Genomic DNA, 23833 nt, shown 5'->3' on the forward strand with positions numbered 1-23833 from the left:
CCAGATATGAGAGGTCTGGCCAGTGAATATTTCTGAAACAAAGTTATAGTTGAGAACCCTTGTTATAATAAGCATTACAGGGGCACCCAGGTGGCTCAGTGTTTGAACATCTGCCTTTGGCTCAGGGTGTGATCTCAGGATCCTGGGATCGAATCCTGCATCAGGCTCCCCACAGGAAGCCTGCTTCTCTCTCTGCCTGTGTCTCTGCATCTCTCATAATAAATAAAATCTTTAAAAATAATAACAATCATTACAGAAGTCAGAAGGCTAAACACCTGAATTATATCACAGAACTACAAATATGTATTATTTCATTAGCTTTAAGTAATAATGATAAGGGGGCCATGGAAGTCCATAAAATTCCAAGGGCACAACAAAAGGCTTTGTCTGTGTCCTTGACAACCCATCGGTCAAATCTACCTCTTCATGTGTCTAGTAGGGACTGAGTTATATCTTAGGGATACAAAAATGAAGACGGTAGGGAAAGCAGACAAATAATCAGACCATATTGCATGGTAGCATCAGAGAAATCTGAAACACAGGGATAATGGCACCATGGAGAGCTTTAAGTAGATACCTAAAAGTAGAGTTCTTTTTCAGGGCAAAACAGATCATTTCAACTTTATAACAACTTCCTACATCATGGAGAATAAAATCCAGACTCTTCTAGATACGAACCCTGGCGGAGACCTGAGACCTCATCACCTGCATCAGCCCCTTCACCCTCTGTGTTCTGGCCACATCAGCTTTCTCATAGATCCTCAATCATATCAAGTTCATTCCCACCTTGAAAGGCTTTCTACATTCTATTCCCTCTGCCTAAAATGTTCTTCCTCATTATCAGCTTAACGGTCATCACCTCAGAGAAGGTTTCTGTCAACTTCTAATCTGAAGCAGCCAGCCAGTCACTATCGTATTACCACACAGTCATTGTCACTGACCTTTGGTTTGTGCCCCACAGCAGAATACAAGCTCTATGAGGACAGGGAGTTTATCCCTCTTGACCACTGCTATCTCCTTCAGAGCCTAGAAGAACATCTGGCACAGCTGCTCAATAATTACTTGTTCAAACAACAGAAAGAAAGAAAGGAGCCAGACAGAAGAGGAGAGGGAAAGACCTTCCCATTAGATGAATAAAGAATTTTTATTAAACAATGAAGACTACAAGGAGCCCTGTACTTTCCTCTTTTGACTAAGTTACCAGGAAATTCATAAAAATTCAAGTTTTAAGCTTGAGCAAGTTGGAGTCTGTGACATGTGACCAAAAAACTCAAAAAACAATATTGCTATTCTACATAGGAGCCAATTAAGAAAGGAGCAGGGAAAGAAAGAAAACAAAGCAACAGGAGAGAAGTGATCAGGAACGGAGGGAAAAGAAAGAGGTGGGAGTAGCAGGGAAAGAACAAAGATGAAGGAGAGCCACAGAGAGATAACAAGGAGTGGTAGGTGACTAACAGCCATAAATGAAAGCCAAGGGCAAAGTATGAGAAAACGGGTGAAAACAGGTAACTGGTTATTTCACACAGTGGCGTTAACTGAGCCTCTGGTACCTAAATAAGCTGGGGGCTGCTAACCAACAGGGGAAGGACTAGAATGCCAAAAGTAGAGGGTTTCTTGTCCCTCCCTGCTCTGCCTCTTGGGCCAAGTTCCTTAATTTCTCTGGGTTTCCTAGCGCAGTAAGGAGGAGGAGGAGTGAAGGGTCCTCAAGGCAGGGCAAAGAGAGGACCTCTTTCTAGAATCTGTCTGTTTCTGCAACTTAGGGAAGAATCACTCTCCCGGATCAATTCTTCAGAGGAGAAATTATTCTCTGAATTGCTATAGTAGGTAAAGTAAAAGCCAGAATCCTGGAGTCTTTGTATTTAACTTCAGATCTAGGTCAACCAATATGCCTTTAAAAAAGTAAAATAGGGTTTATAGAAAGAGTCTAGTGGCCCACATTCTGGGTAAAACCCAAAATTCTTTATTGTAATAAGAGGATTTTAATCAACAACTTAAATCTGACTTCCTCTTCCATGAATTCAGAAGTAAAATATTGTCATCAGTGAGTACACATGTATAAAATGTAATATCTAACATATTTTTTTTAACTCTGTGCTAATAATGGCATAGCCCAATGCCAGGATATCCTAAAAATGGCCCTGGTTGTTTTTTAATTCATTATCCTAACTTGGAAACAAGAAAACAAAATGATTTTAGAAACTGTTTTAAAATGTTAATCCTGTTTTGTCACTCTTTCCATTATTTCACAGATGTGTTTCCAGAAAAAGAGTAAAACTTAAAATGTGGCTCCAGGTAAAAGATGTAGGTTGCTGCCAAAAGTTCTACCCAAATGCAGACAACTGAGAATTTTCTCAAAATTTCAGACACTTCTGAAGGGAACATAAATATTTTATCACACAACAAGTAGGATTTAAAGTGTCCCAATTCCAAGACAGACAATACCCTGCGATGCTGTTAGAAGAGTTACAGCATACCCAACAATTCTTTGTAGAGAATGGATCCATTCCCATAGCTTTTAACAAGCAGTTGATTTCAAATTAAAACATTGCAGCCGAGGGACATCTGAGTGGCTCAGTGGTTGAGCATCTGCCTTTGGCTCAGGTCATAATCCTGGTGCCTGGTCTCTGCCTCTCTCTGTGTCTCTCAAGAATAAATAAATTAAATCTTAAAAAAAAAAAAAAAAAAGCATTGCAGCCAAGACCCTGGTGACAGAAATCAAGGCCAGGACCTGGGGGTAGGAGTGGCGTGATGTAGACCTCACCTATGGAGTTCATCTGCATCATTTCATACAAGCTATTAACATGAGATCAGTCATCTTGGAAATTTGAAGCCCCTCCAGGGCTGTCTCATACCTCATTCATTCCTCTATTCCTTAAAACAAGAGGTAGGCTCTATGCTAGACACTGGAGATACAAACATGAGGAAGGGTCATCCTTTCCCTCAAGGAACTCACCCTAGGGGCACCTGGGTGGCTCAGTCGGTTAAGCGTTGCCTTCAGCTTGGGTCATGATCTCAGGGTCCTGGGATCGAGTGCCAGGAAGCCTGCTTCTCCCTCTCCCTCTGCCTACCACTCCTCCTGCTTGTTCTTTCTCTCTCTCTCTCTCCCTCTCTCTCTGTCAAATAAACAAAATCTTAAAAAAGGAGCTCACTCTAGTAGGAGAGAGATGGCAAAGCAAGTGATTGCAAGGAGCTTACTCTAGTAGCTGCTATTGCACATAATCAATTATAAGACAAGGTAAGGAGAGCTATAATTAAGCCATGGTCTGGGTCAGATAATAAGAAATGACAAAATAAACAAATGGGGGGTAGGGGAAGAGTAGGCAAACAAATTATGGAGAAAACATCAGGCAAGGTTTCCCTGAGAAGGGAATTATGGCTTTATTACTTAGAAATTTCTCAAAGCAAGCCCCACTAAATGACTCACACACCACCTTTCAACAAAGTGTAAAGTCTGATTCACCCACAGTATCTTCACATGGAAAAGCTTGTCTGTCTACTCATTAATTTGAAACTATGAACCACAAATGTTAACTCCCCTACTCAGTAATTCTCTAAAGTACTACGGCAGCTCCAAATAGTTCTTTCAGGCTGAGGTAACGCTTTCCTAGTCCCACTATTCACCCCGATTAACTGTGAATTTGCTAACTACACCCCTGGCTTTGGGTCCTCATCATAAAAGCTTGGTTTCCCATAATAAAAACTCAGGAACCCTATAAGCATTTGTCATGGGGTGGGGGCGGTGAGAGGAGGTGGGTACAGGGGACCCAGGGCTGAGGCAGAGAAGCAATAAAGAGAACAAAGAAAGACACACGGGTCAGGATGGCGCTGACATAGGAACCTAATAGCTGACATGTGCGCGGCTAAATTTACCCATGCGGTCGCCAGGATTTGGGCCTTAGAATCACTCCACACACCGCAACCCCAACAGGAGCTCCTCCTTTATTTAAAACTTCAGAAAATACATGTGGAGAGGGCTTTTTAATTTCATTTCACTGTCCATTATGGGGGAAAGGCTACTGTTTTACTCACTAGGTCAAGTAGAAGAGATTTCTTGAAATGAAACTTACATAGATTAAAATTATGCATTCCAAAACTCTTATAAACCTAAGGTTTAGATTAGATATCACCAAGTGCCTAAGGCATCACATACCATCAACACAAATATAGAAACTATGCGGGATGAGACACTTCATAACAGGCCCGGAGACCGGCTAGGCGCTGGCTCCTTGGGACCCCCAGGGCTGACCCAAATTCAGGCTTCTCTCACTCAAGGTTGTCACAAGTGAATAAACACACATTTTGGCTGCCAGGAAGAAAGGGATGCGTAGGAGCTTGAGGGAAACATAGTGATTCAAATGAAAGTGAGATAAGAAAAGACAGATTGCATTATTCGAGGTCTTAAAACAAACTCCGCTCTTCCCAACCATCAAGTATCAACTGAATCAGCAGCATGTGAAAGCCAGCTGGACATCTTGATATTTAGACAGTGGAGGCTTCTGAGAAGTTCAGAACACTTTCCATTTTCCCGAGGCTGTTCATGCTTAATCGTGGGCTAACCCACACAGTCACCTGTGTACTCAGTGCCAAAAACTAATATTCTAAAAAACATGCAAATACATTTCAGATCTCAGCCTAGTAAGCAGATTCTGCAATGGCTGTGTTTTGCAAACTGCAGGTAACAGCAACATCAATTTAATGGGGTAAAGATTTTTTTTAAGATTTTTTTTTTTAAATAAAACAGGACAGAATATAAAATGTCAGTATAACTCACTCATTGTAAAGGAAGAATTGCTTCCTGAACATTTTGTCACAGTTATACATGTGAATGGTGTGTGTATACTAAGAAGCAGTATAAAATATGATTCTTACTCTGGTTTATAGTGAAAAAAGCTTTGGAAAGCCCTGTCCTGAGATCCAGTCTCAACTACTTCATGTCACTCCTTGGTTCTCCTATTCTCCTGTCACTCCTGACATTCAGACGTAACCTAAGCTACCCATGGGCATCACCAAAAAAAGTGGGTGAAGAACTGCCACTGAATCTGGCTGGTACCCAAAGGTATTTGGGGTGTTAGCCCCATTAGCCAGAATAAAGCTCAGATGCCACCTGGAAGAGAAACTGCATGGCCGAAGGCTTTGTAACTGGAAATTTCTGCCCTTCCATACCACATGCTATTCTGAATCTTCTGCAGAGTATTATGGTTTTGACGTAGCATTATTCTCAGACTAGCCCTGCTCAATTACATGCTGTGGATCAATAAAACTCCAACTAGAAACTTGAGGATCTGGGTTCCAGTCTCTCACTTACTAGATTTGACCTTGGGCAGATACTGGATCACTCTGGGCTCAGATTCTCCAAATGAAACCTGAGAAAGCACGACTGGAGCAGAGAGACTTACCTCTAAGGTTCTGCAAAAGTGAGTATACTTTTCCAGATTCACATACATTTACTTTAAACTCGAGAAAACCATAAACACAATCAAATGGATTCAGTATCTACGGTGGTTGTTTAGTAGCCAGCTAACGTCATCTGGTATAGAATTTGGAAGCACAATCTCCGGTTTCTATATGCATGTTCCAGTAAATGTTTCATTGCGTAGGAAGCCTACGGCGCCGCGCCTCACCGGGGACACGGTCCATGAGCTCACCGCCCTGCGCAGGGTGGGGGCTCAATGTCCCCCGAGCAGCTGCGGAGGCGGTGCTCGCGGCTCCAGCGCCGGCACAAGGTCAAGAAGGAGGCGCCCAGAAGGAGCGGGGCCCCCAACAGAGCGCACCTGGATGGAGCGCCCCCCCCGACGGAGCGCACCTGGACAGAGCAGGTCCCCCCCCACCCTCCGACGGAGCGCACCTGGAGCGCACCTGGACAGAGCAGGTCCCCCCGATGGAGCGGGCCCCGGACGTAGCGGGCCCCCCAGACGGAGGGCACCTGGACAGAGCAGGTCCCCCCCCCCATGGAGTGGGCCCCGGACGGAGCGGGCCCCCCAGACGGAAGACACCTGGATGGAGCGGGTCCCCCCGGACGGAGCGCACCTGGACAGAGCAGGTCCCCCCGATGGAGCGGGCCCCCCAGACGGAGGGCACCTGGATGAAGCGGGTCCCCCCCGACGGAGCAGGCCCCCCGATGGAGTGGGTTCCAGACGGAGCAGGCCCCCGGACCGAGCACACCCGTGGACAGAGCGGCCCGAGGCGGTGAAGACGCACCTGCGGGGAATCATCCTGCCCGACAGGTTGGAAAACGGCAAGACCTTCACCCAGGTGGAAATCAAGCCCGAGATGATGGGCCACGACCTGGCGACCTCTCCATCACGTGCGAGCCCGTGAGGCTCGGCAGCCCCGGCGTCCCGGCCACGCGCTCCTCCCACTTCGCCCCCTCAAGTAGCCGGTCCGGCCAATAAAGGCACCGACTCGTGCAAAAAAAAAAAAAAAAAAGTAAGTGACTCTGTTCTGTCCAGATGTTTGTATAAAATTGAACGGCGATGGCTCCGACTCCTGTGACTGCCAGGTGAGGCCCAGGCAGACATGCATAGGACACGCGGATAGTAGACGCCCGGGAGGGGCCCATCACGGCCCTCGCATCACACAGCGCAGACACATTTCACGTGACACTCTGATAAGTCTCTTCGAGGCTTCAGGTACCTCTTTTCAAAATTTTTCCATAAAAAATACATACAGTTGAAATTTTTAAAGATTCAACTCTTGGGGCAGCCCAAGTGGCTCAGCAGTTTAGCGCTGCCTTCGGCCCAGGGCCTGATCGTGGGGTCCTGGGATCGAGTCCCACGTCGGGCTCCCTGCATGGGGCCTGCTTCTCCCTCTGCCTGTGTCTCTGCCTCTCTCTCTCTCTCTCTCTCGGTCTCTCTGTCTCTCATTAATAAATAAATAAAATCTTAAAAAAAAAAAAAGGATTTTCCTCTATGGGAAAAAACTAAAACTCTGAGGCTAAAATTAAGACTCTCATTCATGATACTAATTTCAAATGGTTGTACATGTGAACAAAGCCCATTTCAGTTCTAAAATTCGAGAAAGTTATATAAAACATTTTGCCTTACTCAGTAACTTTAAAAGTATAAATTAATACCTGAAGACACTATGATTCTTGCTATTATTTTTATAATTAATCCTGAGTTCATAATTTAAGTACTACAGCTTTTAAATTACTCCATATTAAACTTTGAAGAATTGTGGAAGATTAACTTTCATTTATCAATGTTTTTATCAACATTATACATTCAGCCATTCACGCCACAAGTTTTTACTGAGCGCTTTTTATATGTCCTACACTGTTTTAGATGCTGAGGCTGTTGTGAGGAACAAAACACAATCCCTTCCCTTTAAAGGAAAAATAATAAACAAGTAAACACACAATTCCAAGCAGTGAAAAAGTACATCCCCTTAATTCAGTATATAAATGAAACAGACATAAGCTTTGGCATAGAGAACGTGTATACATGTCTTTTCAAGTTTCCTAAAATTCAAAAATTTGTGGATAAACTGCAAGCATAGTGTATCAGCACTTAAATACAGTGTGTGCATGTGTGTGTATGCATGTTGTGTACATACATATGTAGGTGTATATAAATTTGTGAGCTTATTTACAGCATAGGAGAAGTTTGTTATCAGGATGCCAAAAGGAGAATAGAAAAAAAAACTGAAAAGATTTATTCAGTTAAACTTGAGAAACATACCTTTCACAAATGAAAAGCAAACAGCTGATTTTCCTAACCCACAGCTAAACATCACATGCAAGGAGGGTCAAATAAAAAATAGTATTGTTCCTCCTTTATGCTGAGGACTAACAGAATTTCCAAATTCAAAGAGTTTAAAATTGAAAGTGCTCTATTATCTTAGGAAGCCTCACCTGCTTTTGAAACCACCAAAAATATAAGCCTACGAGGATAAAAGCCTGTCTGGCCCATTTACAGGCAATATCACAAAAGTGTTCTTGCCTATCAAGCTATAAAAGGAAGGAACTTGAAAACAGGAAATTGCCCTGCCTCAGCCTGATGCCACACCTCCCTTCCTCTCCACAATTTCCATAAGCAGAAGAAGCAAATGCTATCTGTGAGATGTAATGAGAAGCCACAGAGGTTGACAGTACACTAGTAGCTAACATCAACTTTATTACTGTTTTAATAAATATTTAAGGTAAACGCTTTTATTATTTTGAACCAATATTTTTCTTGATGATTTCACCTATGTTTTTTAGATAACATGTGCTTAACCTATAGCTTTTTTTTTTAAGATTTTATTTATTTACTCATAAGAGACACAAGAGAGAGAGGCAGAAACATAGGCAGAGGGAAAAGCAGGCTCCATGCAGGGAGCCCGATGTGGAACTAGATCCCAGGACCCCAGGATCACAACCTGAGCCGAAAGCAGGCACTCAGCCACTGAGCCACCCAGGTGCCCCTAACCTATAGATTTCCCCCCCACACCCTTCTCAGGGATCTCCCAGGAGGACTCAGCTCTCCCCTAACCTATAGATTTTTAATGATAAACATTTCTGAAATTGCAATTTACAGATGAACTGTGAATTAGAGATTAAGGAAACTAACATACTTGTCCCAACCAATAAAAACAAAAACAAATTCAGAGTTAGTTTGCCTAGATTACCATTTTTCAATGGTTTAAGAGCATATTCATGAACCATTTTTAAATAATACTATCCTGAATATATTTTTTTATATATTCGGTAGACCACTAGGTGTTGAATAATCATTAGATCCGTTATCAGCACTTCCTACGTATTCAGACATATGTTAGTACTTACTAACGTAGTACTTTGAAAAGTAACAGAATTTAAGGTATATGGACTTCCTAATTTCTCACAGAAACTTGGACTGATGGGTGTGATTTCTAGGGGTCTACATCTATTGATACAAATTGATTCACGGAAAGGACTTCTTTTTTATTTTTAAAGATGTATTTATTTAAGAGAGAGCGTACATGGGATAGGAGGGGCAGTGAGAGAGGGAAGGAATCTCAAGCAGACTCCCTGCTGAGCACAAAGGCCAACCCAGGGTTGGATCTCACTACCCTGAGATCATGACCTGAGCCAAAATCAAGGGTTAGATGCTTAACTGACTGAGTCACTCAGGAGCCCCAAAATGACTTCTTCTCTTAAAGAAAAGAAGAGACTGATACTTTTCAACTTTTAATGGCCCAAAAACAAGAAACAGGTTTTCAAAACACCAACTATTCAAAAGTTAATAAACCTACAAATAAATACAGTAAAAATAAATCTCATTAGTCAAAAAATGATTAGTAAAACAATGAGGTATCATTTTCACCAATTAGATTTCTATATCTTTAATGTCTATACCCAATATGCAAAGACACTGGAGACATCGTATAGTGCCAAATTTAGTACAGACTTACTTTAATATGGTAATATGCTCCAAGAACCTAAAAAATGGTTAGGGGCACCTGGGAGGCTCAATGGGCTCAATCCACAAAAAGAAACACTCATAATACCAAACGATATTCGTCACATTATAAGAAAATACTGCAAAGGAATCTAAAATGTTAAAAAAAAATTAAAAAAAACAATGGTATGCCCTCTAAATGGAATATTATTTGGTCATCTAAGTAGCAAAAAAGGCAAAACATATGCAGGCCAAATGAAAAAAGGTTCACAAAACTACACTGCAATTTATACTTAAGTGAATATTCAGGTTTAGAATGATGTTATTGCAGGAGAATTTTTCTACTTCTACAATGTGGTTATGCCACTTTTTAAATTAAAAAAAAAAACTAGTTTCAAATAAATTCACCGAATTACCCCCTTTTCAAACTAGATATTTAAAATATATTAATCATTTCCCAACCTCTCCACCCCCCCCCCCCAAGAAAACATCTTCTCCTCCATGCACCTCCACTTACCCTCTCAATATCCCTTCACCAAATTAGCCTACTGGGGTTGGCCATCACTGATCCCTCCCTCTCCTCAGGTTTGACCCTGGTCCCCAAACACCCTCCCCAGAAGAATAACAAGAGTTATTCACCTTAGCATCCTCAACTCCCAGAACAAGGCCTCATGTATAAGGGCTAGAAAAACACTTGTTGATTTATATATTTATCCAATTTGGCTCCTATTGCACATTTTTCTCAATTATTTATTACTCATCTGTCCCCCATTTTAAGCCAGGCATTCATTCTTTTCTCTATGTTTCATTTTTTTTGTATTCCCCAGAGCCCACTACAGTGCTGGGTCAAGCTCATCTGAGCTAAATAAATATTTACTGAACTAAAGAATGCCTGAATACACAACTCAAAAATGAGAAATTTGCTTAGTTCAGACAGTTTCTACCTTTAAAATGCAAATAACATCCTAAAAGAAAATCTCACACCACACCTTCCAGTGATTTAAGCAATCAAAAGATTAACAACCATCTGAGTATCACTGAGCCAAGGAAGGATGTAAATGTAAAATAGGGTGGAAAGAAAGGCACAGGCTTCAGCTCTTGGGGAAGTCAGACAATAGCTCAGAAAACTTTCTGGAAGGACACACAACTTTTCTGCCTAGACCCACCAGCCATTCCTAAATGCTTAAAATGCCAAGGCACTGCCCCGGGACACCTTCATGATCATGACCTCCCCTTCAGTCCTCACCACAACTATGTTAGGTGGGGTGTTATTATCTCTATTTTAAAAATGGAAAAAACAGGAATTTGTATGAGTTAAATAGCTTGCTCAAGACATAAAACTAACAAGTGAATTCGAGGGTGAACCCGTGGCTCTGCTCAAGCCGCTGCTCTCAACCACTGTGCCAGGTGGAGAATGGCTTCTTTGCAATTAGTAGTAGACTTAGAGATAGAATATAACTACTAAGGCGTTAAGTGTAGTCTACAGAATAAATAGCAGACACAGACATGATTACAAAGTCTACAAACCCTCGCCTTGTCATCTCTAATTCAGACATGACATCTGGCTCAGCCCAGTTCCAGTTAATCCATAATTAGACCCCTTATTAGCAATGTGAGGACTTAACAAGTGGGTTAAAGAAAACACATTGCAGTTACAGCCTCTGCTTAAGCACCCTCTGCATATCTGGGGGCGGGGGGAGAAATCTTAATTCTTTAACTCTGAACTTCATTTTCTAAGCTAAACCATCATACGTATTGTAACATCTCACACATATTATTTTTCCAATCCTCCAGTCATCATGGGCCTGATACAAATCCTCCTTGACCTCTTTATCATAGTTCTGTGAACTGAAAGCAAGATAGTAACTTGTGAGGATTTGGTCTTTAAGCATGTAGCAAGAAGCTAATTAATTCATGCTTATAATATCTTAGGGCCTATTTTCTTCAAACTCACGTGAGAGTACTGTAGTTGCCACTAAGATCCCAGCATCCTGACCCCTAACGCCAACAATGCACTGAGTATTATCCTAGAAGGGAAACACCTTCCCAACAAAGTTAATCACTTCTTAAAATCTGTGCCCTTCATCTCAAGAAGTATAATGTCACAGCTTAGGTATAAAGTGATACTTCATCAGTAGGGACTTCCCTGAAATGGTGCCTGTCATCTATCTGTTCAGTGTCACGGTGATCTCCAGTGGCTACATCATTCTAGCAACCCCAGCTTTAGAATCACCCACAGAGAAGGGTTTGTGGATTTCCTACTGAACATGATGTTCTATATTTTATCACCTTCTTAATACTCATGACAGTTCAATGAGATAAAATGTATAAAGGCTCTTCCCTACTTAGAGATAAGAAAATAGAAACACAAGCTTGTGTGACATACTTAAAGTCCTGATCTAATGGAGAAAACACAGGCAAAGCCCTGACTCTGTAAGTGCATGTTTGGCACAAGATGTCAAACTCAAAAGCAAAATATGATAGCTGCAGAATAATATGAATGTACCTAATACTACTGAGCTGTACACTTAAAAAAGTTAAGACTCATCCCAAGAAAAAAAAATGTTTTTGCCACTATGTACGGTGACAAATGTTAACTGAACTTATCATGGTGATCATTTTTCAATACATACACATATTAAATCATTACATTGTACACCTGAAAATAATATCAGTTAAACTTCAATTTAAAAAATAATTAAAAAGAAAGAAGTGGCTAAGACAGTAAATTTTATATGCGTGTATTTTACCACAATTTTTTTAATTGGGAGGGAAAAAGGTTTATCCAAAAAAAAAAAAAAAAGGCAAAGTAATGATGTGACTTTGGGTAGCAGGTACCGCCCTTGGACTCTGATCCCTGCTTTAATTCTGCATCTTTAAAGGCCATAGTTGGCTTGGTCAAAATTACAACATTCTGGTAATGAGGAAGAAACCATGTTACAGTTTATGTCCAATTTGATCACTTTCAGTTTCCCTCTAAAGTTACCTAAAGGAAGTCACCTTCCTTCCTTCTGCATTCATTGCGTAGATACTTATGGAGCACCTACTATGTGCAGGGCATGGTTCAAAGCTGATGTTCAGCATCCAAAAACCAAAATAGTTGCATTATCAGTTGCTAAGTAGCTGTGGCCTGCAGCATCCCATGCCCCTCCACGCTGGCCACCTCATCTCTTCCCTGGGACACCCCCGTCCCTGGACTTCCCCATGACTCAGCATAACAGGAAGGCTCCATGGTGGCGAGCTTCCAATTCAACTGGTGAATGCCTGGGCCTAACCCCTTGTTAAGGGTTTTATCACCTCCCAGACACAGCAACGAACAGAATAGACAGGGTTCCTACCCTCTAGTCTAGAAAAGAGATAATAAACAACTAAATACATAAACGAATCAGATCATTTCAAAGAGTAGAGTGCTGTAAAGAAAACAAAATGACAATGGACTAGAGGGTGACTGGGCTGAGGGGAGCAGAGCAAAACTTGAGAGGAAGTCTCTCTGAGGAAGTGACATTACAAAGAATCAGGAATGCAAAGGTCTCAGGTAAAAACACTCCAGGGAGAACAGAAATGTCAAGGCCTTCTGGTGGGAATAAGCTTGAGATTCTCATGGTTAGAAGGCCAGTGTGATAGGGGCATCTTGAGCAAGGAGAATACAGAGGTAGACAGGGCCAGATCAGGGAGGATCTTACTGGCATTGGTAAGGAGGTTGAATTCAATGCCAAGAACAGTGAGCAAGCACTAGACAAATTTGAAACAGGGCCATGAATGATCTAATTTATATTTTTAAAAGATCACTCTGACAATTGTGTGGCAACTCTGATTAAACAAAAGCAAGAGTGAAAAAGGAAACAAGTGTACGATGCTCCGGTGGTAACCCAGGTGGACAGCCACAGTGGCTGGAGCTATTGGACAACAAGAGATGGAAAGAAGTATTCTGACTCAATATATGTTTTAGAGGCAGAGCTGACCACACCTACTGACAAGTCTAATGTGGGATGGCGAAACAGGAAGAATGAAAATGACTGCTATCCTTGTTTGTTTCAGCAAGCCACTGATGGTGGTCCACTTACTAAACAGGCAATGACTGTGGCAATAAACAGGTTCAAGGAGAGAAGGAATAAAAGCCTGTATTGTCACAATAAGCATGAGATATCATTTAGATTATATAATGTGGAGATACAAACATGTAGTTGGATATTTGACCTTAATAACAGGAAGTTTCCCCCAGAAAATTATGGCTTATCCAAACAGCAACATTTAATACATGTATAACTTCAAATGCAAATGACTGACTCTCTTCTTACAAAACTTGTGCCGACAATTAAGTGCATATACACAACACGAAGTAAGACACACAATTCTCTTTAAGGAAAGAATACAATTCTTGGCTTTCATTTTTATTAAGTATTATGTCAAAAAGCCTCCTGGGGAATGCATTTCCAAAATTGGGAAAAAAATCAATTTGGAAATGAATAATACAAGAATAATTACTTTACATCGCTTCTCTGGACTGTAATGAGCGTGTAAGGCAAGCTCGTGCTGCCCTCAGCACTTCTTCAACCCTGCTGAGACTGCTTTCCCGTCATTTGGTTGCATTAAAGTGGTGGAAACTTCTGTACTAGATGTATTTTATCCCAAGCTCAATGCGTCTATTGTGACCTAACTTCGTTTTAAAACTCTAGAGGTGTCATGATGAAATTAAGGATGAAACCAGAAACGGAAAGAACAAGCATTAAGAAGGAAAGAAGAGAGGGGAGGCAAGAGGGCAGGGAAGGAGGGAAGGAGAGGCGAGAGCAGCAGATGACCTCTTCCTGACGGCAATGCCTCATGACCGAGGACTCCCGGAGACGATGCTCATGCAACATCACAAAACCCCTCAGGAAAGACACGCCTGGTAAATGGCTGGAATCCAGAGGTTATTACCAGCTCTCCATATTCTAAATAGTGTCAATTATCAGTTTCAAATGAGTAATAATTAGTGCAAAGTGAAAACTAAGCACTTCAGCTTACCAGCGCTTCACCGAACCTTCCTGCCAACAGCCAGCTTTTCGTGGATGCTTTTCAAATACAAGCAACAGTCTGGCTGGCACTACAAATAATCCTCGTGTCCTCCGGATTGGAAGGAAACTTAGAGGTCATTATATCCAACCCTATCGTTTTACAGATAAGGAAACTAAATAAAGCAAAGAGAGATAAAGTGGCTTACCCATCATCCCAGAGCCACTTCGGGATGAAAAAATGTTTTTCTGATTCTTAGTCAGGATCCTTGATCATGATCATACCATGCTGCTTACAGAGTGAGAAAGACAAGTGCCACCAGGGATGGCCCCAGGCTTTACCAGAGCTACATCAGAGGGGGAAAAGACGGGCAGAGCTGGACATTTCAGCCCTGGAAACAAGGCCCCAGCCTGCAGGGAGGCTGTCCACCACCTGCCACCATGCTCAGCCTACACCCTACAACAGCTGACAGTCTTTCCAATGCCACCCCTGGGCTTTTTCTCCCAGAGCTATTGGTTTTATGTGGCAGACTGGGATGTACAGTCAAGATCTTCAGAGGAAGGCCCTTGAAAGGTCACACAGCAGTGTGCTGCCAAGCCTCAGAGCAGCATAGACCCTCCCCAAGGACGACGAGAAAGGACACCTCTCTCCCCTGCCTTCAGACCGGCATATTCCTAAGTAGATCCCACACGTCCCTAAAAAGCTATTAGAGGTTACAAATGAGTTTGAGTCCTGATGGCTTCTGCCTTCCAAGTTTTTGCCCAATCCCAGTATATATAGAAAATTCTAAAAATAGTCACACCAAAACTCTGTACCACATTCACATGGAACTCACACTTACATCTTAGTACTTACAGAGAACAAAAGTTCCAATCAAGATTATTTTAGGAAAGTCTTGTCCATCATTAGGAAGTTGTAATATATGCAGCATTTATATTTGGTTTGCCTACTGCAAACACATGTATACATTAATAAATGGGTTGATAAAAAAATAATAATAACCCTCCCTCCATGCAATCTATGATTTCCTCTTTTGCAAAAAAGAAACACCTTAACAGTCTTTAAAAGTCTTACACTAGGGGCACCTGGGTGGCTCAATGGTTGAGCATCTGCCTTTGGCTCAGGGTATGATCCTGGGGTCCTGGGATGGAATCCCGCATCAGGCTCCCCACAGGGAGCCTACTACTCCCTCTGCTTATGTCTCTGCCTTTCTCTCTGTCTCTCTCATAAATAAATAAATATAAACTTAAAAAAATTTTTTTCCACTCTACTGGGGCACCTGGGTGGTTCAGTGGGTTAAGTATCCATCTCTTGATTTTGGCTCAGGTCATGATCATAGGGTTGTGGGGCTGGGCCTAGCATGGAACCTGCTTAAGATTCTCTCTCTCCTCATCCCTCTGCCCTCCTTTCACCCCTCTCTCTTGAAAAAAAAATGAATCTTCCCCTATAGAGGTGACCTGGTGGCTCAGTCCATTATGTGTCCAACTCTTGATCTCAGCTTAAGTCTTGATCTCAGGGTTGTAAATTCAAGCTCCATGCTGGGCATGGAGCCTACTTAACAACTAAATAAATAAAAATAAAAATATTCCACTATGTATCTTTTCTCTAGAAATATTCTTTCTGGATAGTCTCTTTTAAAAAAACATCTATACAGGGATGCCTGGGTGGCTCAGCAGTTAAGCATCTACCTTCAGCTCAGGTCATGATCCCAAAGTCCCAGGATTGAGTCCCACAATGGGCTCCCTGCATGGAACCTGCTTCTCCCTCTGCCTATGCCTCTGCCTCTGTGTGTGTGTGTGTCTCTCATGAATAAATGAGTAAAATCTTTTTAAAATATTAATTAATTAATTAATTAATTAATTAATTAATTAATTAAACACCCATACAACTGTGGAATCCAAGCTACCCATTGCAGTTCTAAGATTCTCTCATAACCTGGGGGTTAAACAGCCCATGGATAGTAGTTCACACTTTCGGTCCCACATCCATTCCCAGGGTGCTAGGAATTTTCCCAGTCTCTCAAATCCCCTAAAAGAGTGGCCTGGATTTTATTTGACAGTGTTAGTACTCCATTGGCCTGATTATAGAAAATAATCATGAAAAAGTACTTACGGCATAAGCACCTATCAAAAATGCTGCATTTGCCCTTTTCCGTTGATCAAAACAGGTGTAGTGCACTATTTTCTTTCTTGATAAACTGTATGACTAAAAAGAGGGAATAAAAAGAGTGTAACCATAGAGACAATGCTAAAACATGCAGAAGATAAACATCATCAACTTCCAAGATGTGTCACAATCAGTGGAATCTACCAAATTTCATTTCTACAGCATTTGTTCATGAGCTTGTAAAGGGTGGAGGGTTCCTTTTCACAGCCCAATCATGATGCAGATTTGACAATAGAACAAATATTTCTCTCCAAGAAGGGAGACATACAATGGGAAATAGTTAAATTATTGCCATCTTTATTAGTGGGAACATTTTTGAAGATTTACTCTAAATCTTTTATGTAAAGTCTATTCATCTTTTTTCTTTTTAATTTTTATTATAAAGTATAGTTGACATACGATGTTTTATTAGTTTCAGGTGTACAACATAGTATTCCACAATACTATAGATTAGTCATTGTTCACCATGGTAAGTATAGTCACCATACAACATTATTACAACTTCATTGATTATGTTTCCTATGCTATACTTTTCATCTCCGTGACTTATTTTATAACTGAAAGTCTGCACCTCTTTATCCACTTCATCTATTTCACTCATCCTCCCACATCCCTCCTCCCTGGCAGTCACCAGTTTATTCTCTGTATTTGTAAGTCTGAGGGCTTTTTGTTATTTGTTTGTTCATTTGTTTTGTTTTTTAGATTCCACATGTAAGTGAAATCATATGGTATTTGTCTTTCTCTAACTTATTTTACTTAGCACAATACTCTCTAAGTTTATCCATGTTGACACAAATGGCAAGTCCTTTTTTAAAGACTGAGTAATAATTTATCCTTGCTCTTTTCCTATGCTATATCCACTCCCAGAATAGTCATCTGTACTTTTGATATTTTAGTTTATTTTTAAGTGTGTCAATCAATCTATTGATCATATTATACTAATATTAACAGAGCATCAATACTTAATATTTTCTTTCTAGAATGTTCTATTAAAAAAATCCCTTTCACTTATCTGAAAATAAATAGTTAATGGGAAAAGATGAATCATCAAAAGGCCAGAAACAGCAAACATCTTAATACAATAACCATATATTACATTCATGGATTCAAACAGTTATTAAGCACCTGCTATATGCCATGCAATATGCTGCATGCTCAAGTATTAACTAAATCGAAAAATTAGCAACTTGGTATGCTGTATACATGCTGAACATGAAAAAAAAATACATAAGTAAAAAGATCTAAGATGAAATCAAAGTATCAATCAAACTCAAATATACATAAAACAATGAGAACACTGATGCAACTATATGAAATCTGCTCAACTTCCTCATATTTCAAAAGTTACAGCATTTTGACAAATGTTTTTCAAAATACAGAAACATAGCTACCTTTTAACATTTGTCTATAAATTCAAACAGACTGTAAAAGTAGTTTTTATGCCTTACACATTGAGACCACAACCCACAGGACACCTGCTTTTATAGCACATTTACAAATGTAAGAAACCTCAACTACCTACCCTTCTTCATTAACTCTATTTTCTACAAGGAAAAGAAACTCTTTCAACTCTGATGGCTATTCTACATGAAACTGCAACACTCTGGCTTTAATGTAACCACAGAAAAGTAGCTATAGGTATTCCAGCAATGAACCTGGAAACTCTCACCATCCCTTTAGGCATTTCTTTCCTAAGCAAGAATCACATATTCTGGAGTGCCTGGGTAGCTCAGTTGGTTAAGCATCTGCCTTCAGCTTGGTCATGATCCCAAGGTCCTGGGATAGAGCCCCAATATCAGGCTCCTTGCTCAGCAGGGAGTCTGCTTCTTCTTCTCCCTCTCCTTCTGCCCCTCTCCCCACCCCCACTCCTGCTCTCTTTTTCTCTCTCAAATAGATCTTTATTTTTCTTCAAGATTTATTTATTTATTTATACATGAGAGACACAGAGAGAGAGGCAGAGAGACAGGGAGAGGGAGAAACAGGCTCTCACAGGGAGCCCGATATGGGATTCGATTCCGGATCCTGAGATCACACCCTGAGTCAAAGGCAGACGCTCAACCGCTGAGCCACCCAGACATCCCTAAATAAAATATTAATTTTAAAAAAAATCACGTGTTCTGAAAATGGCATTGCTCTCTTAAACTGAATTTTATTTGTTTTTTAAAGATTTTATTTATTCATGAGAGACACAGAGGCAGAGACCCAGGCAGAGGGAGAAGCAGGCTCCATGCAGGGAGCCCGATATGGGACTCGATCTGGGGTCCCCAGGATCACACCCTGGGCTGAAGGCGGTGCTAAACCGTTGGGCCACCGGGGCTGCCCTAAACTGAACTTAAAGAGTTTGCCTCAAAGTGGGTCTCATTACCAAAGTCCTTATTTCCAGACTGGCTTATGAAAATATCCCTATGAAATAAAGCTTTAAAAATACATTTTATTCTGGAAAGCTCCTGGGTAGCTCAGCGGTTGAGCTGCTGCCTTCGGTTTAGGGCATGGTCCAAGTCCTGGAATCAAGTCCCACATCAAAAATAAAGAGCCTGATTCTCCCTCTGCCTATGTCTCTGCCTCTCTCTGTGAAGGATAAATAAATAAAATCTTTTAAAAAAAATACATTTTATTCAATTCAGTTCAGTCAATGCACTAAAGTTATCTAAAGACTTCAGGATCACTATCAATGGTACTGTCAACTGTCTCCTTTTTTTCTCAATTTGTTGTTTGTTTTTTTAAGATTGATTGATTGATTGATTGATTTTTGAGAGAAAGAGCACACAAGCACAGGTGGGAGGGAGAAAAGAAGAGAGGCAGACTCCCCATTGAGCATGGAGCCCCCTGTGGGGCTCCACCTCATGACCCTGAGATGCTCAGTGGAGAATTGGCTTGAGATTCTCTTCCTCTGCCCCTCCCCTGCTCATTCCCTTTCTCTAATAAATAAATAAATAAGTCTTAAAAAAAAAAAAATAGAGTCGGATGTAAAACTGACTGAGCCACCCAGATGCCCCGGCTTCTTCAATTTGAAACCATTGTCTCCTAGACATTTCCTTTTGTTATTTTATTATTTGTTTGTTGGTCTGTTAGTTTATTTTTGTCACTTATTGTTCTCCATCAATAAGTTAGGCTTGATTTACTGAAAGGAGAGTCAAGGCCTTTAAAGCCTAAGCATATTTTGTGGTATAAGACTGCCTTACACAGGCCAGCCCCCACAAACATGAGTCATGCTGAGCATAAGGACCCAGCTCTTCTGGCTCCCAGCCTCTCAATAATTACATTTCCCTGCTCCCTAAAACACCTATGGAGAAGAAAATATCCACAACTGATTCAGAAGTTTGGATTGTCTGTTTTGATGCCCTTTTCCACTAAGAATTTAGATTTCACAACAAACTGTTGCTATCATTTAATGATGTGGAATTAAACTTATTTTATAAATCCACTGGGACAAACTCATAATGCTGTGCTTTTGTCACCAAGAGTCTTTTGGGTTGTTTTCAAACATTTTGCATTTGCTTGGTTTTTGTTTTTCTTACTCTTATTCTAAAGTATATGGAGGGGATCCCTGGGTGGCTCAGTGGTTTGGCACCTGCCTTTGGCCCAGGGCGTGATCCTGGAGCCCCCGGATCGAGTCCCGCATCGGACTTCCTGCGTGGAGCCTGCTTCTCCCTTTGCCTGTGTCTGTGCCTCTCTCTCTCTCTCTCTCTCTCTCTCTCTCTGTCTATCATGAATAAATAAAATCTTTAAAAAATATATTTAAAAAAATAAAGTATATGGAATATTCTTTAGTATATGTTGCAGAGACCATCCTGCAACAGAAACTGTGAAGCTACAGGATGAAATTCTAAAGGAAACTTTCTTTTCACTATAAATCTACAAATTTGGGGGGATCCCAGGGTGGCTCAGCGGTTGGTTTAACACCGCCTTCAGCCCAGGGCCTGATCCTGGAGACCCAGGATCGAGTCCCATGTCAAGCTCCCTATGTGGAGCCTGCTTCTCTCTCTGCCTGTGTCTCTGCCTCTCTCTCTCTGTCTCTCATGAATAAATAAAACCTTTTAAAAATAAATAAATTTTAAGTAAATATAGTACAAATTAAACTTTTAAGGACTTTAGAAGAATTTTTAAACCTTACAAGCTTTCAGAATGACATCAGATAAAGAATATTCTCACAAAATACACCTACAAATCTTAACTATTTTAGAATATCTATTAGAAGCTGCCTATAGGATAGAAACCATTTTTTTTAACATTCATCACCATGTATAATTATAAAATCTTTTTCTTGTGACGAGAACCTTTAAGCAACTTTCTCTTAGCAACTTTCAGATATACAATGTAGTATTATTAACTATGACCATAATGCTGTACATTATAATAACTGGCTTTTTAACTACAGCTTTCTGATTTTTAGGAAATTTTTAAGCTCCTAGTATTTACCTCACTTAGATGTTTTGGGACTTCAATTGTTTTTCTCAATTACATCTCAAAAACATTACAGTAAAGCAACGATCTGCTTAGTGAAGCTTGGCCAATATCTCCCAGGTCAGAACACATAGGTTAAGTTATCACTCAAGTAATCAACACTAATTCACAATAAACGATCATAGAGAAAAATCTTATGTCTCACTGGCCTTTGTCCTAATTTCCTTCCTGGCCACAGCCAAGCTTCCCTCTTATAGATCATCTTGCCCCAGTCTTATACCAGCAATGCTTTTGGAACATAGCAGATATTCTGATACTGGAATGAAAACTTTCAAGAAGGGGCACTTGGGTGGCTCAGTGGTTGAGCAGCTGCCTTTGGCTCAAGTAGTGATCCCAGGGTCCTGGGATCAAGTCCCGCATCAGACTCCCTGCAGGGTGCCTGCTTTTCCCTCTGCTTATGTCTCTGCCTCTCTCTGTGTGTCTCTCATCAATAAATAAATAAAATCTCAAAAAAAAAAAAAAAATCCCAAGGATGGGGTGTGTGGCTGCCTCAGTCGGTAAAGCATGAAACTCTCGATCTCAGGATTGTGAGTTTAAACCCCACGTTGGGTGTAGAGATTACTTACAAATAAAAAAAATGTTTTAAAAAATGACCTACTACATATTAAAGCACTCCAAGAGAAACAATACTATCCATTGGCTAGTATTGTTGACTCAAGTACCTTTAGAGAAACATCCTTGAAGAAAGATCTTCAAGATCTTTCCCGGAGGAACTTCCACAGAGGAAGAGAAAAGCACAGTTGTCTACAGACAAGAGGACTCTATTTTATGAAGAAGCCCAGTAGATATTTTCTCAGATTTGCCCTAACACCAAGAGCCTCCAAACTGAACTGCATCTTCCTTACTTTGGCCCAATTCCTCTGTGGTTGGGTGTGCTGACTAGACCCTTCAAGGAGACCACTTGCAGAGGCACCTGGGTGGCTAAGTCAGTGAAGTGTCAGCCTTCACTCCAGTCATGATCTCAGGGTTCTCAGGGTTCTGGGATTGAGCCCTGAATCCAGCTCCTTGCTGATACAGGCCTTGCCTCTGCCTCTCTCCCTGCTTGTTCTCTCTCTCTCTAATAAATAAATAAAATTGTTTAAATTTAAAAAAAAAAAAGGAGAGCAAAAAAAAAGGAGAGCACTTGCAAAGTTAGACCATCAACTCTGGCTTCAGTGAGCTATCTGCTCTATTCCAGATACTTTTTGCTATACATGAGAAGTTCAGAGATTACAAAAACACTGTGTACAATAGCAAAGTAAAGTTAGAAACTGGTAAAACAAATTAACATAGACTTAAATATAAAGCGGAGGATATCACAGAAGGAATACTAAGACCTCTGGACTACTTGCATGCTCTGCAGCACGCTTGCATATGACCAATTACAAATGATAACCTGTAGCCCCTATCCACATATATTTTAGATTTCTATCTAGAAACTAGTCCTAGCCTTCAGAACCTTCTAAGCCTAAGTGGACATAGCCAGCCCTCTATAATAACCACAGCTAACATTTATTACTACATTCCATCATTTCCTAAAGCATAGAAACATACCAGAGGGGTCCAATTTGACCTGACACAGTGTGACTCCCAAACCAGAAGTCCTGGGCAAGGCTTAAGTACCATGAGAATTCTGTGTCTCTCTTTTACCAACAGAACAAGAGCCAGGACCCAGAGAGGGCCTGGCTTATCACATTAGGCCAATATTTCCTATATCAGATCACAGAGTTGAGTTCTTTCAGCAAGTATGGTAGATGGAAGAAATCCAGAACTCTCTCACTGAGTTTGATAGTTTGTGTAAATCGCAATTATAAGGACACAAGTTTCATGGTTCAAAATTTAAATAATTCTCAGGCCAATACGGGTGCCTGGCTGGCTCAGTCAGTGGAGCATGTGACTCTTGGTATCGGGGTTGTGGGTTTATGCCCTGTGGTGGGTATAAAGATTACTTAAAAATAGAAATCTTCCTTAAAAAAAAAAGAAAGAAATGAACATGAATTTTAAAAAATAATTGGCCGAATTAGTTAATACTACTAAAACTTTTCAGAAATAAAAAACAATTATCAATCTAAATTATATTGTTATTCTATTTCATCCTGTTAATAGAGTGGTTGAGCGTAACCTAGAGGGCTTATTAAAATACAGATTGCTGGGCCTGAGATTTTTATTTCTAACAAGTTCCTCAATGATGTTCATGTTGCTGGTCCAGGGACAGAACACTGTTACCTGCTATGCCACTGCACAAAAATGTAACTGGGTCACCCCTGGAAATGTTTTATATGGCTCCTAAAACACGTCCATTTGGTTAGGTAGCCCCCAAAGACATATTTAAATTATCTTAGGAACTCCAAATCATGCCATATGCCTTTTAAAAGCATGTTATAAAAAACACATTTCCCCAGATTCCTCAGAAAACTGTTATCACAATTTGGAAATACTTGCATTCCACCTTAGGAAAAGTTCCTTTAATGATTCAGTAACTAAACTCCCTTAAATGGCATTATTCCAGAGGTTCCAAGTTCAGATGCCTTCAGGGGCCAAGAATTTGAAGTGGGTCAGTTGGTAAACTAGAGAAGCATGCTGCATGCCGCATCTCAAGCAGATTTAGCTCCAACCTCCTACTCCCATGTAGGAATCTGGGCCCATAAACAGGTATTTTAATATTTAAGATAAGTCAAAAATCCAGAATTAAACGAAAATTTTCATGAATTACAGATGCAAACCGTAAACTCAAAATCTTTGAACAGCATTTATCCCTAAGAAAACAATACTGAACTAAATCCAACCCACAGGCAACCAGTTTGCCGGAATACTGTGGCTGAAGAAACTTCTATTGGTTCTATCGGCATGAATTGAGCAGCTGCTGTGTGTCA

General features: G+C 40.7%; 1 protein-coding gene across 12 annotated transcripts in view; it reads right to left on the reverse strand.

The window, feature by feature from the left end:
• CDC14A (cell division cycle 14A) overlaps positions 1 to 23833 on the reverse strand; it is a 292712-nt gene that overhangs the window by 232955 nt on the left and 35924 nt on the right. For 11 of the 12 annotated variants that reach the window (XR_007411413.1, XR_007411414.1, XR_007411415.1 and 8 more), the window contains one exon: positions 16464 to 16556. Coding sequence is in view for 9 of the 12 variants with exons in the window: in XM_025417493.3 (XP_025273278.3) it covers positions 16464 to 16556 (93 nt within the window). In the remaining 3 variants the exon portion in view is untranslated. Of the gene's footprint in view, positions 1 to 16463; positions 16557 to 23833 lie in introns of those variants that run through there. The other variant, XM_025417498.3, reaches the window with a different exon arrangement.

This window comes from Canis lupus, chromosome 6 (assembly GCF_003254725.2).
Source record: "Canis lupus dingo isolate Sandy chromosome 6, ASM325472v2, whole genome shotgun sequence".
In the NCBI taxonomy this organism is placed as follows: Eukaryota; Metazoa; Chordata; class Mammalia; order Carnivora; family Canidae; genus Canis; species Canis lupus.